Source organism: Fusarium pseudograminearum, chromosome 4 (genome assembly GCF_000303195.2).
Source record: "Fusarium pseudograminearum CS3096 chromosome 4, whole genome shotgun sequence".
Classification (NCBI taxonomy): Eukaryota; Fungi; Ascomycota; class Sordariomycetes; order Hypocreales; family Nectriaceae; genus Fusarium; species Fusarium pseudograminearum.
Genome location: NC_031954.1, coordinates 1464241 through 1478302, shown reverse-complemented (window position 1 = coordinate 1478302; position 14062 = coordinate 1464241). Strand labels below are relative to the sequence as shown.

Sequence of the window (14062 nt, the reverse complement as noted above, 5' to 3'; positions counted from 1 at the left end):
TTCCACAAACATCGGAGAAAAACGACGATCAATATCAACTTCAAACACAAGAGCAACATTGCAAATGTCTCCATAATCATGGGTTTCCTATGGCGGGATTTATTAATCAACAGGAAAGCGCAAAATGCAAATTGCGACAATGCGGATGTGCTTCAACACCAGTAATGACATGCAAGCTTCTCCAATCCAGGACTCAAGTCCTTTCATCTCTCGTTCCCATATACCTAACAATAATTATAACAAAATGATGACACGTATTGAATACAGTTCCTTCTCTTTCGACCTCCTCTCAACGACTTGTACGGATGAGTCTGTAGAATCGATCCTACTGGGTTCCGTTCACCGGTACGGTCTCTGAGGGGCTAGGTGGCGCGGGCTGCTTTCGAAGTGTCAGGGGGAAGGGGTACTCTTCGGGGTCTTCTTCCTCACTGTAGATGTTGTTAGTAAGGCTCACAATAAATGGTATCCATCGTTACTTACGGAAGCTTCCAGGCAACATAGTCCTCGGTGTTCAGGCCCTCACGACCTTCTTGTAGACTGGCAAAGTCTCCAGGCGTCATCATGCCTGTGCGATCCCGTGGCGAGCCGGGAACAGAGAAGGGTCGAGAAATCTTCTGCTCGACACCAGGGATGAAGTCTTCCTCCTCCTCGTCGCCGACGAAAGAGTTAGGGTAGGCACGACGAAGAGCCAGTTGGCGAGCCTTTACATACTCCATACCCATTCGCTTCCAGTCGAGAAGATCACTAAGACGCTCGGTTCGGTTTCGCTGGTTGATGCGTTGACGTCGGCTCTTTCCACAGAAGTCGAACATGAATGAAGTGAGCTGGTTGACGGAATCGTCAACACCCTTGGTTCGTCGATCAACAATGTAGATACCATAGTCGCTCGAGTTCTCAATAAGCTCCTCCATGTAGCATCCGAAACCGGAAAGGTTGGTGGTAATGCTGGGCACACCCATGACGGTACATTCTGCGGGAGTGTAACCCCAAGGCTCATAGTAGGAAGAGAAGACACCCAAATGGCAACCTCGGACAAAGTCGTCGTAGTCGAGAGGAAGGACGGGGTTGGCAGAGTTGAGGAACTCAGGGTGGAAGATAACCTTGACGCGATCGGTGGGGTGGTTGAAAAGCTGCACACGGCGGATCTGGTTAAGAACGGGGTCCTCATGATCGTTGAGCATGTTATGGGTGACAATTGGGGGAAGTCCGTGACGCTTCATGGCAAAGAGGCGACGACGAAGCAGAACTCTGTCCTGAGCGGAAATGAGCTCCTTCTCATCGGGGAGAGGTTCACCCTCGTGCCACTTGAGGGAGCGCTCAAAGAGGCGACGTCCAATACTCTGCTCGATAACGTGTGTGGTGTCGCGCAGGGACTTGATGACTGCCTGGCCCTTGAGCGCCTCGACAGTGAGCGAGGTGGTCTGAGCAGGCATGATGATGAAGGCCACAACAGTGATCTTGCTGCCAGCGGCCTTGAGACGGTGGTTCAGTCGTGCCAGAGACTCGATAAACATGTCAACGCCCTTATTCCTGAACTCGTAACGACCAGCAGTGAAAAGATAGAGTGTGTTATCAACATCGAAGTCGTAGTGGCCATAGAAATGTCCGCGGACAAAGTCGTGGATCTTTTCCTTTGCCTGCTGGTGCAGGTTCTGGAACTCGTGAACAGCAGAGAACTTTGTGACGTTGAGACCATTGGGCAGAACGCCATCGGGCTTTCGCTTCAAAAGGTGCTCAGACTCGAAAGCTGTGATATGAGAAACAGTGGTGAAAACATCGCAAGCATGTGCGGCGGCTCGCTCAATACAGTATCTGTGGTAGATACCACGCTTGCCAGCTTCAGCGTCGACATCGAACCACTGCAAGTTGTTGTAAAAGTCCACGGAGCCGGCGCAAAGGTATCGGCCGAGAAGAGTAGCGTGTGTGGTAAAGATCGTCGTAACATCGATGCGGCGCCTCTTGCAGAGGGGCAGGGCAACGCCAGCAAGCCACTCGTGGAAGTGAGCAATAACAGCCTTCTTCTTCTCGTGGCAGACGAACTACGGAATTAAAGTTAGCACATCCGATACGAAAGTGGATAAGTCAAGGGGTTCCTTACCTCGCCCAGGAACCATGCAACTAGATAACCGAAAACGATGGCTTCGTTGGTCTCATCATCACCGGGTGGTGAGGGGATGCTCGCGGCTTCCCACAAATCGGCCTTCCACTCATCCATGCGGCCATAGGCGGTCTTGGTGTCGATGAGAATAACTCTGGGAGCTCCCTCGATCAACCAGCGTCCATAGACAATGTGGACTCCTCTGTCTCTCATGGACTGTATGGTAGCAGCAATCTCTGGGTTGGTGGGCTCCATCTCTTCCACTTCGACAGCGGCCTACTATGGTCAGCACATATAACCCACGAAACATTCAAAACGAAGAGCATACCGATTGGTGGTTGAGAGGACCAATGAGCGTATAGCGGTCGCCATATTCAGCTGTTGTCACAGGAGCTTTGGACTTGATAACAGAGTAGATACCACCGACTGTATCGCATTGGAGTTAGCATGTGAAGATGGGCCAAAAGCCACGACAGTTGTCGCAATTGACTCACCTCGATGAGCTACTTCAGTAGCAATCTCAAAGAGAAGGTGGTTCTTGATGTCGCGAGTTTGCTCGCCTCCGGAACTCATCTTGATGTTAATGTCGCAAGACGATGAGGAGGGAGTGGGTTACAGAGGGGAATTTTGTTAGGCGAGATGATCTGACGAGCGTCGACAAGGGGGCGGTCGCGTAGAAGACGAGTAAGATGCGGCACAAGGTCTGCAGAAACTGGAGAGCAAAGCGGCAGAGAAAAGATGTATGCAGAGGGAGAAAGAAGCTGTAGCGATAGCCCGCGAAACCGACAGAGAAGTTTTCTCGGGAGTAGCGAAGCGTGGCTGGGAGGGATCGGTAGAAGCGAGAGGGACGGGATTAAATCGAGATGGTGTGTGGTCTCGATGTTGCGTCACTGTGCCGCTGTTGAGCACGAACCTAACCTAAGAGATGGATCTACAGGCAATAGGCAAATGGTGAGCAGGGGGTCTTGCGCAGGGAGGGGGGAGGCCAGCATTGCCAGCATTCGGAGATGGAGATGTATGTAGGTGCTACAAATGTGATGTGCCCATGGGGAGCGGAGTATACCACTAACCTAGCAGTATATAATACTAGCACAACGAATGGATCTCAGGTCTTGACGGTGGTGATTTGCTAGGTGGGTGTTTTGAAGCGTTCCACCAGGTAGGGGTAGAGAGGATGGAGAGGAGGGGAAAAGAGCGAGGGAAGAAATGGGAAAAGGTCTCAATAAGAGGAAGAGAGCGGCCAATACTCGAGAGAATTATAGACCAAGACGTTGAGTTTAAGGAAGATGGTGTATTGATGTACTCGGCAGGTACCTCGAGCGCTGTGCGCCGTGATATTCTCCAGTGTTGACGCCCGTTGTGGTACAGCTTCAGCTCGTATACTTTTGCCGCACTAGCAACACAAGCTTGGGTGGGGTTCGGGGGGGGGATGTCGGGGCCCCAAGCTCCTAGCAACGGCGCCTAAACAACGCCAACCTAAAGGCCCGCCCGTGCTACCAGACGCAGACGGGCATGGACAGCACCAAGCCCAAACACCTGTGGAATTCGCCCATCTGGGTAGTATCCGCTCTCTTGGCTTTCAGGACAGGGGACCAGGGCCAACGTTTCTCAGAGAGACAATCTACCTTGTACTAGGTTAATGCCTGAAGTTGCCGATTTAAGCAGAGGATCAGTGCTCGACTGTAAGCGAGACTCCAGATATGATGCGCGAATTCAAGATTCACGATGTGACTGGTCGATTAATTATTGAGGCCAGCCCGTGTTGATGAAAATTTTTCTATTGTTGAACCTCTCCAAACCGGAGGTTGCTTCAAGGGTCATGACTTTTTTTTTTTTTTTATCTCTCATGGACTGCCAGCATTTCCTAAACTCAATCAAGATTAACCACGCAGAAAACGGACCAGTCCACACGCCACAAGCTTGAGATCAAGAGGAATAGTTCCTCGCAAATCCAACGCCACTCCGGTCAAAAAGCCGAGGCCGGCCCATGATCAAGGTGTTTCACTGCCATTTCAAGGTCTCGATGCTACGCCATTATGAGATAGAGTCGCTTTGTTGAGGAGCTTGAGGGTCTTTTCCCTTTCCTCTTGCCTATCCTATCCATTGTTTAGCTTACTGCTTAGTCCCTGCGCCTCGACGTTTCTTCTCAACGGCATGCGCGAATCTCCCACCATTGGATATATGGACCAGTCGCGGGCTAGACTGTCAGGATGCCACAAACTTTTCACTACTGTAGGACCAAAAAGAGACATTTTTATTTTAAAAATTTGCCTGCATTGTGTATGGTCAGACGCAGGTCTGGCACTTCTTGGGGGTGTCGGGATGAGGTCATGGAATGCGGGGAAATACCAGTGATCAACATGTTAACGAACTCCTTTCAACTTCCCCAAGCCCAGTTTCAACTCCTTCCACTGCTCATCTTATTAGAATAAAGACATCATGTAGACATTTGTGCTTACGGTTCTGTACTAACTCGTGCTGTAACCTGTTTTCTCATGTCAATGGCCCACAATGGCGACCTTTTGGTTCTCGAGTCTTTGACTTCCCTGTATCATGCTGTCGATATCCGGGTAAGCAGACACTACTTCGCATCTGATGAGTTGTGACGAACAGGTATCGATTTGAAGTTGGTCACAGCAGGGAATTTTTAATAAATACAGATACATAAATCATATGAGCGACAGTACAAAATTCTACGGTACATGTTCTACAGAGACCCCGAGCCATGATGACCATGCCCAAATAGCTCCCTTATTCCTCCCGTTGTCTCTCCTTCAAAACACATAAGATGAGCTCCCACGTCAACGGAATTCCCAAGTATTTATTTCCTCCAAGTGTTATGCCAACACGTCTCCCCCAACCTCAGTTGAGACATATTTCTTACATGTGCTATAACTCCAAGTATACAATGGATCAAATGCCATAGCAACATGATACAAAAAGGGGATTGTCATTTCTGCTTAGCAACAAACTCTCGTAACATGAGATTTCAGGCTTCAAACAACAATACCCCAAAAGCCAAGCGTCATCAATGTTTCTAACAAAGGAACAAGACACGGGATAATTCCTTGATTTCCTTGGATATCAGAGACTCAATTCTAGCTGATGGTTTGGAAGTCATCTTAGGAATGACTATGCCTGTTCAAACAAGATCCCAGCCCAATTTAACTCCACCAGGGAGATCTATGAGGGCGATCTTGACGGGGACTAATTCAAAATCAATAATTACGACCTCGCTAGACGTGCCAAGATAGCACGTGGTTTAAGAGATAACCGTGTAAGAAGAAGTCACTAAGATAACAGAAGCATTCACAATCTAATCACTAGATAAAGTTTGACTAAGATGCCTTACCCTGTTGTTTTGTCTCTACAGCCTTTACAGGTTATACCTGGAGACCATATCAACAAGCTGCATGTGTCCCAAGCCGTTTCTGAAGAGAATAGAAAGCAATCAATTCTCGAATAGCTAAGAATGTCGATTGTTACTTGTGGTTCTATTACAATGGCAACGTTTAGAACTGCCGTAGCTTAAAAATAACAAAGATGGAAACTGCTAAATCTCGATAGATATAATGCAAAAATAATATCCATGCAGTATTGATAATATGTCTGCTAAATATCCCCATCTTAGTATTGACGGCAATAACCCAGATTGTTAGCCTGCAGAAGTGTCTCGATAAATTGCCTAATTCGCAAGTTAGAGGTTATGACAGCCTATAGCCTCGCCTATTTTAATTGGGTGACCTAAGCATCTGGTTTCCGTGGCGGGGCCGCTTCAATGCAAGGCTGCGAAAATTTCCAAAATTTTCTAGATTTCGCTAAGATCTTTGCGCATTGATTTACTACCGACATATTTGCACCGAAAATCTAGATAAATACTCAGGGCTCAATCGCCTTAAAAATCAGCAGTGCTTACTCGGCTCTGCCTTTTATCGTCTAATACACCTATTGAATCGCCAGGTTCAGCCTGACAGCTACGCAAATATGGGAGACGCTACACAGGTGAAGGTCGTCTTCACCACTACCGAGCAAGACTTGGTACTCCCCGAGTCTAAGCAACAGCTCCTCGTTCCCGCAGGTTAGTGAACCTCCGAAACCGTTTGATTCCTAGTTTGAATTATGATACTGACAATTTACAGATATCAAGCGATATGGCCTCTCTAGGATTCTCAACTCCGAGTCTATGCTGGACACATCCTCGCCCGTTCCCCTCGACTTCCTCGCCAACGGCACATTCCTCCGCACCTCTATCGAAGAGTACCTCGCGACCCACGGTCTATCTTCTGAATCTACTCTGACCCTGCAGTACGTTCGAAGTCTGCTACCCCCGGTCTACGAGGCGAGCTTCGAGCACGACGATTGGGTCAGCGGGGTTGATGTTCTTTCAGCAACCTCACGAGCAGGTCTTTTGGCTGGCGGCGCAAACGTTCCCGAGCGAGTGGCCAGTTCTTCTTACGATGGTCTGGTGAGGATTTGGAACCCTTCTGGGGATGCGATCGCAGTGTCCCCAGCTGGCCGAGCTGGTGGTCACACCCAGCGAGCCAATGCCGTCAAGTGGATTTCGCAAAAGCAGCTCGCTTCGGCCGGTTTGGATCGCAAGGTTATTGTCTGGGACTACAGCGAGTCCGACGACGGTTTCTCTGGTAGCCTCAAGCCCAGTATGGAGCTGTGGGGTCACGAGAAGGATATCAACAGCATCGACGTCAACGGTGCCACCAAGCGTATTCTCACAGCCTCATCTGATGGTAAGGTCGGCCTCTGGACATCATCAAAACGCACAGCTCCCCAGGCTGATCCCGAGAGCCTTCCCTCTGCGCACAGCACCAAGCGAGCTAAGCTGGCGAGCGCCGCCAACACCGCTCAGCGTGGTCCTCTCGCGCTGATTTCCGTCCACGACGAGCCTGTTACTGCTGCCATCTTCCACCCCAACGATGCGACAGTCGCCTACTCGGCATCAAAAGATCACACTGTTCGTACCATCGATTTGACAACGCAGCGCGAGGTTAGCCGACTCACCACAATGCACCCACTCCTCTGCGCAACGGCGCTTCCGGGATCGTCGCTCATCGCCGCTGGTTCGTCGGCCCGACACATCACTCTTCTCGACCCTCGCGAGTCAGCTTCCACCACTTCAGCCATGACTTTGCGCGGTCACGTCAACATGGTTGTCTCTCTGTCCGCTTCGCCCGAAAACGACTACTCGCTTGTCTCCGGTTCACACGACAGCACGTGCCGTGTCTGGGATCTGCGAAGCACAAGAATGGGCAACTCGGAAGAGGGTGGCGGCAGCGTCAGTGAGCCTGTATACACCATCGGCCGAGAGTGGCTCAAGGGCAAGAAGCTTCCTCCCGCTGGTGATGGAGCCAAGGTCTTGGGCGTATCTTGGGATAAGACTTGGGGTATTGTGAGTGGTGGTGAGGATAAGAAGGTCCAGATCAACCGGGGACGGGACCTGTTCGGCTCAGGATCATAATGTATTTGGTAATATAGATATGGATTGAAAAGCGTTCGTCGATCATGTATCTGATGTTGCCATTGCTACGTATAAGTGCGTGACGTCCACACTGGAAGAGTAGCTCATCATCGTTTCGCTCTGTGGGGATGAAAAGCCTTGGATGTGGCTGAATGCGTACGAAAACAAGCTGGATTCGAACACAAACTATCAATCGAGATGATACAGTACTTATTTCCAATTCGATTTCTAGCCAGGCCTCCGATAGGTGTACCCGGTACATTCTTGTATATTCGTATAATTGAGACACTCTATAGTTCCTCTTCTGACTCTTGGGTGGCCTCCACCAATGCTCGGAACTTATTTGAATACCGTGTCTGCGGAGAAAGGTGTACCAGCACTTCCTCCCTAAGCCTCGTCTTTTCGTATGGCAACTTTTCGCTGGTAATAACATCCAGAATATAGGTCACAACAGTATTGGTTTTCAGAGGAGGAGTTCGTAAAAGAACTGCAATAGATTCTGGTGTGAGGCCTTCGTTGTCGTGCCAGAGGAAGTAAGCGCGTAAAGAACTCATTGTGACTCTCACAACATGCTCTTGGTTGCGGTATTGCATTGCGTGGTCTTCGGCGACGATAACACGATGATCCCTGGTGTGCACTTCTTTCTTCTCTTCTGGCGTTGCCTTTGTCGCCTTTGTCATCTTTCTCGTCGTTGATTTCGTGGGGGTGTGCGCAAATTCGGCTTCCAATTCATCCAATTCAGCTTCGACATCAGAAATTACCTCGGAATCGCCAGACTCCGAAGTGTCGTCGCTTTCATCAGCATCATCAGCCGCCAAGAATTTGATAGGCAAGCCCTTCTCAACAAATTCAGGCCGAGGGGGGGTTGGCTGCAGTTTCAAACGTTCTTGCTCCAGGACGTGGTACAATTGCAGACCAACATATGCGTCCGAAGCAGAATCTAAATAAAGAAGTCAGCCGTTGTGTTGAACCGAGATTGTCAGATTTGACTTACATGATATTTGCTGTTCTGATAGAGGTAGCATCCAGTTGCTTGATCGTACGTCGTTCCCCTTGAAGAGCGGGAGGCCTAGAACTTCTTGTGTCTGTGCAGCAAGATTCACCATGATCTTGTTGATCCGCTTCAACTCTCCGGACTTGGAGTATTTGACAAGCTTGAAGAGATGAGATAGCTCGAGAACTCCCCTGCTCTCAATACCAAGATTGTTCTTTAATCTCGTGCAATCGCCCTTGATACACACGCCCACCTTGGTCACGCTCTCGTCTTCCATAATCTTCTTGAAGGTAGGAGCAACAAAGTCGTCTTTGGGGTAAAGGGCAACATGGAACAATGCAACGCGACTCGGACTGGCAATCTGGATAAGCGAGACGTTTACCCGGGGGTCAGTATTTCTATGCCTAATCAACCATTCCAGATCGAAGCCGATGACCTTCTCGTCTGCAAAATATCGCCGACAAACCGACTCCATAGTCTGCTTGGAGGTGCAATAGTGGACCTTGACTCTCTGTTCCTCACCATCTTCCTGGATACGACGATACATCCTGTAAGACCAGAAGGACTCCTGGGAGCCCTGTTTGCACTTCCGCGCCGCTTCCCATTGATCGACATCAAGGGCATAGTCCAAGCTAGTCAAAGGAGGAGCAACAGTGATAGTCTCTGTCGTAACAGCGTCCTGCTTCGAAGCATCAACCAGATTTCCATCTGTGTCTGTCGCAACCTGAGTTCCTTCGGAGATAGATTCGACCATTGGAAACTCTAACCGGTCTTGCTGATCAAACCATTCCGCTGCATCGCGCTCGAACTCCTCATCTTCACTGAACTCATCGATCTCGACCTCTTCGTTCCGCACGGCCTCGGAGCTGGAGGCAGGCGTGTGAACAAAGCGATTTATATCCAAGAAGGGATAGGGTGGCTGGTGGTCAGCCTCTGGGGAAAACCTGATACCGAATGCTGGATTCCAGAGCCGGTTCTTAATAGTTGGGGACATGTTTGATATATAATTTGTTCTTTGTACGGACCCTTCTGTTAGGGACAATTTTTAAATAAGAGAAGGTAGGTATCCGACCTACCTAGTATAGAGCATGCGACGCGTTATTGTGGGAGAGGGCCTTGAGACACTGCCAGCAACAGACCCCCGTAGAGAAAGTCTCATTGGGGTGTGAATGAGTTGGAATGTAGCCAGCGTCGAAGAGCCATTGCGGCAAACGCCCATGACCCTGATACACTCACGCTATGGGGACTCTGTCAGGCAACGGCGTCAATAAAGCGATCATTGATTATGGGCGCTTAGTGGGTGGCTTGGCTTTGGTGATAGCCTGGTGGAGGTGGAGTGTGCAAGTCTGGCTGAGTCACCAACGCGAGAGCACGTGGGGACGTACCAGTGGACGCTCTATATTCACACCTTTACCTTACCCTGGCATCCCACTTTGCGACCAAGTTGACGACTTCAGCCTAACTCGAAGAGACGAGCTCAGTTATTGGTTACCTCTACCAGAGACTATCCGTTGAATTATAATAGCAGTCTCTTAGTGAGAGCATTGTCAGATCGAAACTCTTTACCGCCAAATCTTTGTCATATAAATCCTCACAATGGCCTCCCAACTGCTACCCCTCGGTGAGTTCTTCAACCAGCGCTTGTTAGCGTATACCCTCACATACTGACTTTGTCATTTAGAGCTTATCGACAAGTGTGTCGGCTCTAGAATTTGGGTCATCATGAAGGGTGATAAGGGTAAGATGAGTGTTTGCTGTCAAGAGACGTAGTACTGATGAGCTGGCAGAATTCAGTGGAACACTCGTTGGATTCGATGACTACGTCAGTGAGTATTTTTCTTCCTAATATATTTTCGTTTATACTAATCCGTGTACAGACATGGTCCTTGAGGATGTGACTGAGTTGTATGAGCAATCCCTCAATCTTTCCTGCTCGAGCATTAACTAATTCCAACAGTGATTACTCGGGAAACCACACCAAGCTACCCAAGATTCTACTCAACGGTAACAACATTTGCATGGTACGTTAATTGCAGCTTTCATTCGGCTCTTTTGCTAATATGCTTCGTCAAGTTGATCCCCGGTGGTGAGGGCCCAGAAGGGGCTGCTTGAGATTAAGACGGACAAGCCAAAGAAACACCGCAAGCCTATTCAATCAAGACTCATGACGAGCATCATCCCCATCACGGAGTCAAAACTTCGCGCCGCCTATCTTAATATTGGTGTTGTGACATTGGCATCAAATAGGAATTAGGATCGCAGTGTGCGGCTCAGAAGAGTCCTAAGTCTTGAGTTCATTCCAGTTTACATCTGGTAAAAATAAAAAGCAGTAATCTACAGCCCCCAAACGCCGACCACCCATGGTGCCTGTTTGTTTTTAAATGATCGTGATACAATCGACTTGAAGAAGGACGATTTAGTGACCGTTCTGCATGTTGCCTTGCTCTCCAGCTGTTGTGATTCGCCTCAATTCCCACTCTCGCGTGAACTCCTGGTGCAACATCTCGAGTTGGTTAATGAGCTTCTCACAGACTGAGGTGAAAACGTCTCGAGGGGTGATGGTCCCGTCCGTCTGCACTCGGATAAAAAGCTCCGGAACGTTGGGGTGGGCAACTATGAAATGGTTAGCCTAATGAGGGACCAAAGTGACGAAGGCCATTTACTCTTGTATCCAGCCATATGAACGTTGGGGTGCATCTTGAGATGCTCGGAAAGGAGGTTTCCAAGGGTGTGGTCTTCCTTCATGAGAACAAAGTCCGAAGTATTGGACATTCCTGCACGATAGTGTGAGCGTGGTAGCACCACAGACTTGCCAAAGAGATACTTACCAGAGAAGACCTTCTCCTCGATCTTCTTCTCACCCTCTCCGAGGAGGAAGAGCTCGAAACTGTTGAGAATGTTAGCAACTACCCAAATCGAACAGCTCGAAGTAACGCAACGGGTCGTCTTGGAGGTTGAAATGCTTGGGATTGATGCCAGCCATGGTGAATAGGGTTACAGTAATCAAACAGGTGAGGTGATATTTTGGGGAGTTGGAAGAAGGAACTGGGTTTGTGATATTTTCTTTTGAGGAGGTTTAGATCTCATGGTGTTGTTTTGGAAGGAAGTCTGCCACCTGGCCGCCAGCTGCAACTGAACAGCAGCGAAAAACCACATGAATACTGGTATAAATCGCCTTTGAAGGGAGGTTTTTAATATAAAAAACACTGAATGCATATGCTTAATAGCAAGTCGACTGTATTGTCATTATGAGCAGCGCTTGTTGAACAAATGAACTGTCCGCTGGGTACGTGAGAGTGGCCGACAGCCTGTGAGGATAACGGCTGGTTTTTCGACAGTCTTGAAAGTACGGCATAATGCATGTAGACTGGCAAAGTCCTGGGCCTCATATCACTTGATGAGACTACACATTCATTACCCAAGTAAAACAGGGGTTGACCCATGAGAGAATCCGGATGTCCCTGCCTTAGTACTGGATTTTGTGTAGACAAGTCGCGAGAAAAGACATGCAAAACACAAGCAAGCAAAGAAGCGAGTTCAAAAGAGTAGCCTTACCGATCAGGGGCGTTCATCTTCGGTTCTTGAGAATGATGTTAAATAAATCGATATTTGGCGGTAAAGTGGCAATCGTAACAAAAGTCCAAAATTGTTGATAGTCCGTCTTCTTTATCGACGATTTCGCACAAGAAAATGGAGGTTGAAATAGGGAATACCTAAAAAGTAGAGGTCCAAAAACGTGAAAAACAAATGTTGAGTCAAGTGATAACAAGTTGAGAACAAAGCAGCGTGAAGCAGAGTCGTAACTTCCAGAGAGGCTCAAGCTTCAAGACGCGACAGAAAGGCTAATACTCGGCTAAAATAGCGGGCATCAACTCTACAGGCTGACTCTCTGTAATCCGACAGTGCATCACCTCATTAGATAATTCATGTTTCCTCCACTTCATTCACTTCGGTCTATGCATTCAAACTCAAAGTTGCCGGCTCAACAATGAGTTTATGTTCCAATGCCGCGTATTCAGCCGTCTTTGTTGCGGCGTGCTAATCGCCTCTCGCCGCACCTTGCAAGCCTATTACCGGCGTGTCGAGACCTAGCATCAGCTCAGAATGAACTACGATGGATAAAGAGTCATGTGGATGAAACATGGTCGCGGAGAAAATCGTGGCATCTGGATGACCTTTGTCAAAAAAGAGGGCGCGGCGTGCCTCTTCAGTATGTTCTGGGCTCTCAGCCATTTGGTGCTCTCGACATCAAGTGTAAACCAGGTGTTTTGATACCCAGACCAGAAACTGAAGCGTATACTTTCCACCTGGCAAACCTTGTCAAATCAGGACAGCTGCTAGGTCAACAAGTAAGGGAAAACGGACACGGTGTTAACCTAATCGACTTTTGTACAGGAACTGGCTGTATTCCTCTCGGCTTCTTCTCGTCCCTTCAGCATTCAGTTAAGAATATGACTGTGAGGGGAGTGGACATCTCTCCAGTGGCTCTTCGACTCGCGCAGGAAAATATTGCCCGAAATGTCGAACTTCAAACATTGATCAAGCCAACCAGAAATAAGAGGCTTGACATCACAACGGCGAATGTCTTTAGCGACAGCGACATGCAACAGCTCGCAGTGACTCGCTGGGACATTCTTGTATCTAACCCTCCATACATCTCGGAGGACGTCTGGCATCATGGTCGCGGACAACTCGGATACTCAGTCCGAAAATATGAACCACGTCTTGCATTGGTACCGGCTAACAACCTTCCTTGTCCGAGTGGATGCAACGCAGCGGATGTCTTTTATGCTCGGCTTTTGGACATCTCGGAACTCTTAAAGCCGACAGCGGTACTGCTCGAAATTGGCGATGAGGACCAGGCCCTTCGTGTACTGCAACTGTACTTTGCCCACCCGATTGCACAAAGCTCAAGAGTCGAGGTTTGGCGCGACTGGCCTGATTTGGAAGGGACAGAGGACCCGGAGTTCATTGTGGTTGAAGAGTCAAAGGGTGAGAAACATCAAGTTCCAGTGAAAGGTGACGGCCGCATACGGTCTGTTTTAATTTGCAGATTGGACGAGGTTTAATGGCAAATACACTGAAGGTTATTTCCTTTATTCTACTAGTGGAGTGCCAGGCATGGATTCTATGATACACGCATTTATTACGAGGTCTGAACAATATGGGGTCATGATGGATTTAAGACGCAAGTTGCCACAAGAACTTAGCAGTCTGAGCGAGCGGCAACGATGAGAAATGAAAGTTTTTGCTTAATCTACTATTTTCGCAGTGAAACCTAAAACAAAACTGATAAAATGGAGGAATGCTTCGTCAAGATTTGTTCCGTATATCTACACTAAGATCTAGAAAACACCCCTCTTTGAAGATATGATAAGATTCATGACAAGTCTCGACTAGAACTTGCATTGGAACTCGCTCGCCATGATTCTCTAGCAAACCTCGATCTAAAAGCCTTTTAATAATACACTGGATATCCAGATAAAAGGTGATGGAT

General features: G+C 48.5%; 6 protein-coding genes across 6 annotated transcripts; 3 read left to right on the top strand and 3 right to left on the bottom strand.

Moving 5' to 3' along the window:
* Nucleotides 1–325: 325 nt before the first annotated feature.
* FPSE_11843 (uncharacterized protein) lies at nt 326–2671 on the bottom strand (the record flags this gene model as incomplete). Its single annotated transcript, XM_009264960.1, has 5 exons — nt 326–428; nt 481–2039; nt 2099–2374; nt 2427–2524; nt 2593–2671. The coding sequence occupies 5 exons, from the start codon at nt 2669–2671 to the stop codon at nt 326–328; spliced, it is 2115 nt and encodes a 704-aa protein (XP_009263235.1).
* Nucleotides 2672–6082: 3411 nt separating this feature from the next.
* On the top strand, nt 6083–7571 carry FPSE_11844 (uncharacterized protein; the record flags this gene model as incomplete). The annotated part of the gene is made up of 2 exons (XM_009264961.1): nt 6083–6176; nt 6238–7571. 2 exons carry the CDS (start codon nt 6083–6085, stop codon nt 7569–7571), a joined length of 1428 nt encoding a protein of 475 aa, XP_009263236.1.
* A 290-nt stretch (nt 7572–7861) lies between these two features.
* On the bottom strand, nt 7862–9559 carry FPSE_11845 (uncharacterized protein; the record flags this gene model as incomplete). The annotated part of the gene is made up of 2 exons (XM_009264962.1): nt 7862–8511; nt 8566–9559. 2 exons carry the CDS (start codon nt 9557–9559, stop codon nt 7862–7864), a joined length of 1644 nt encoding a protein of 547 aa, XP_009263237.1.
* Nucleotides 9560–10161: 602 nt separating this feature from the next.
* Nucleotides 10162–10677, top strand: FPSE_11846 (uncharacterized protein; the record flags this gene model as incomplete). The annotated part of the gene is made up of 6 exons (XM_009264963.1): nt 10162–10186; nt 10247–10303; nt 10353–10391; nt 10443–10470; nt 10523–10586; nt 10639–10677. 6 exons carry the CDS (start codon nt 10162–10164, stop codon nt 10675–10677), a joined length of 252 nt encoding a protein of 83 aa, XP_009263238.1.
* A 304-nt stretch (nt 10678–10981) lies between these two features.
* Nucleotides 10982–11548, bottom strand: FPSE_11847 (uncharacterized protein; the record flags this gene model as incomplete). Its single annotated transcript, XM_009264964.1, has 4 exons — nt 10982–11178; nt 11229–11339; nt 11394–11452; nt 11505–11548. 4 exons carry the CDS (start codon nt 11546–11548, stop codon nt 10982–10984), a joined length of 411 nt encoding a protein of 136 aa, XP_009263239.1.
* A 1145-nt stretch (nt 11549–12693) lies between these two features.
* On the top strand, nt 12694–13634 carry FPSE_11848 (uncharacterized protein; the record flags this gene model as incomplete). The annotated part of the gene is made up of 2 exons (XM_009264965.1): nt 12694–12775; nt 12850–13634. 2 exons carry the CDS (start codon nt 12694–12696, stop codon nt 13632–13634), a joined length of 867 nt encoding a protein of 288 aa, XP_009263240.1.
* Nucleotides 13635–14062: the final 428 nt, after the last annotated feature.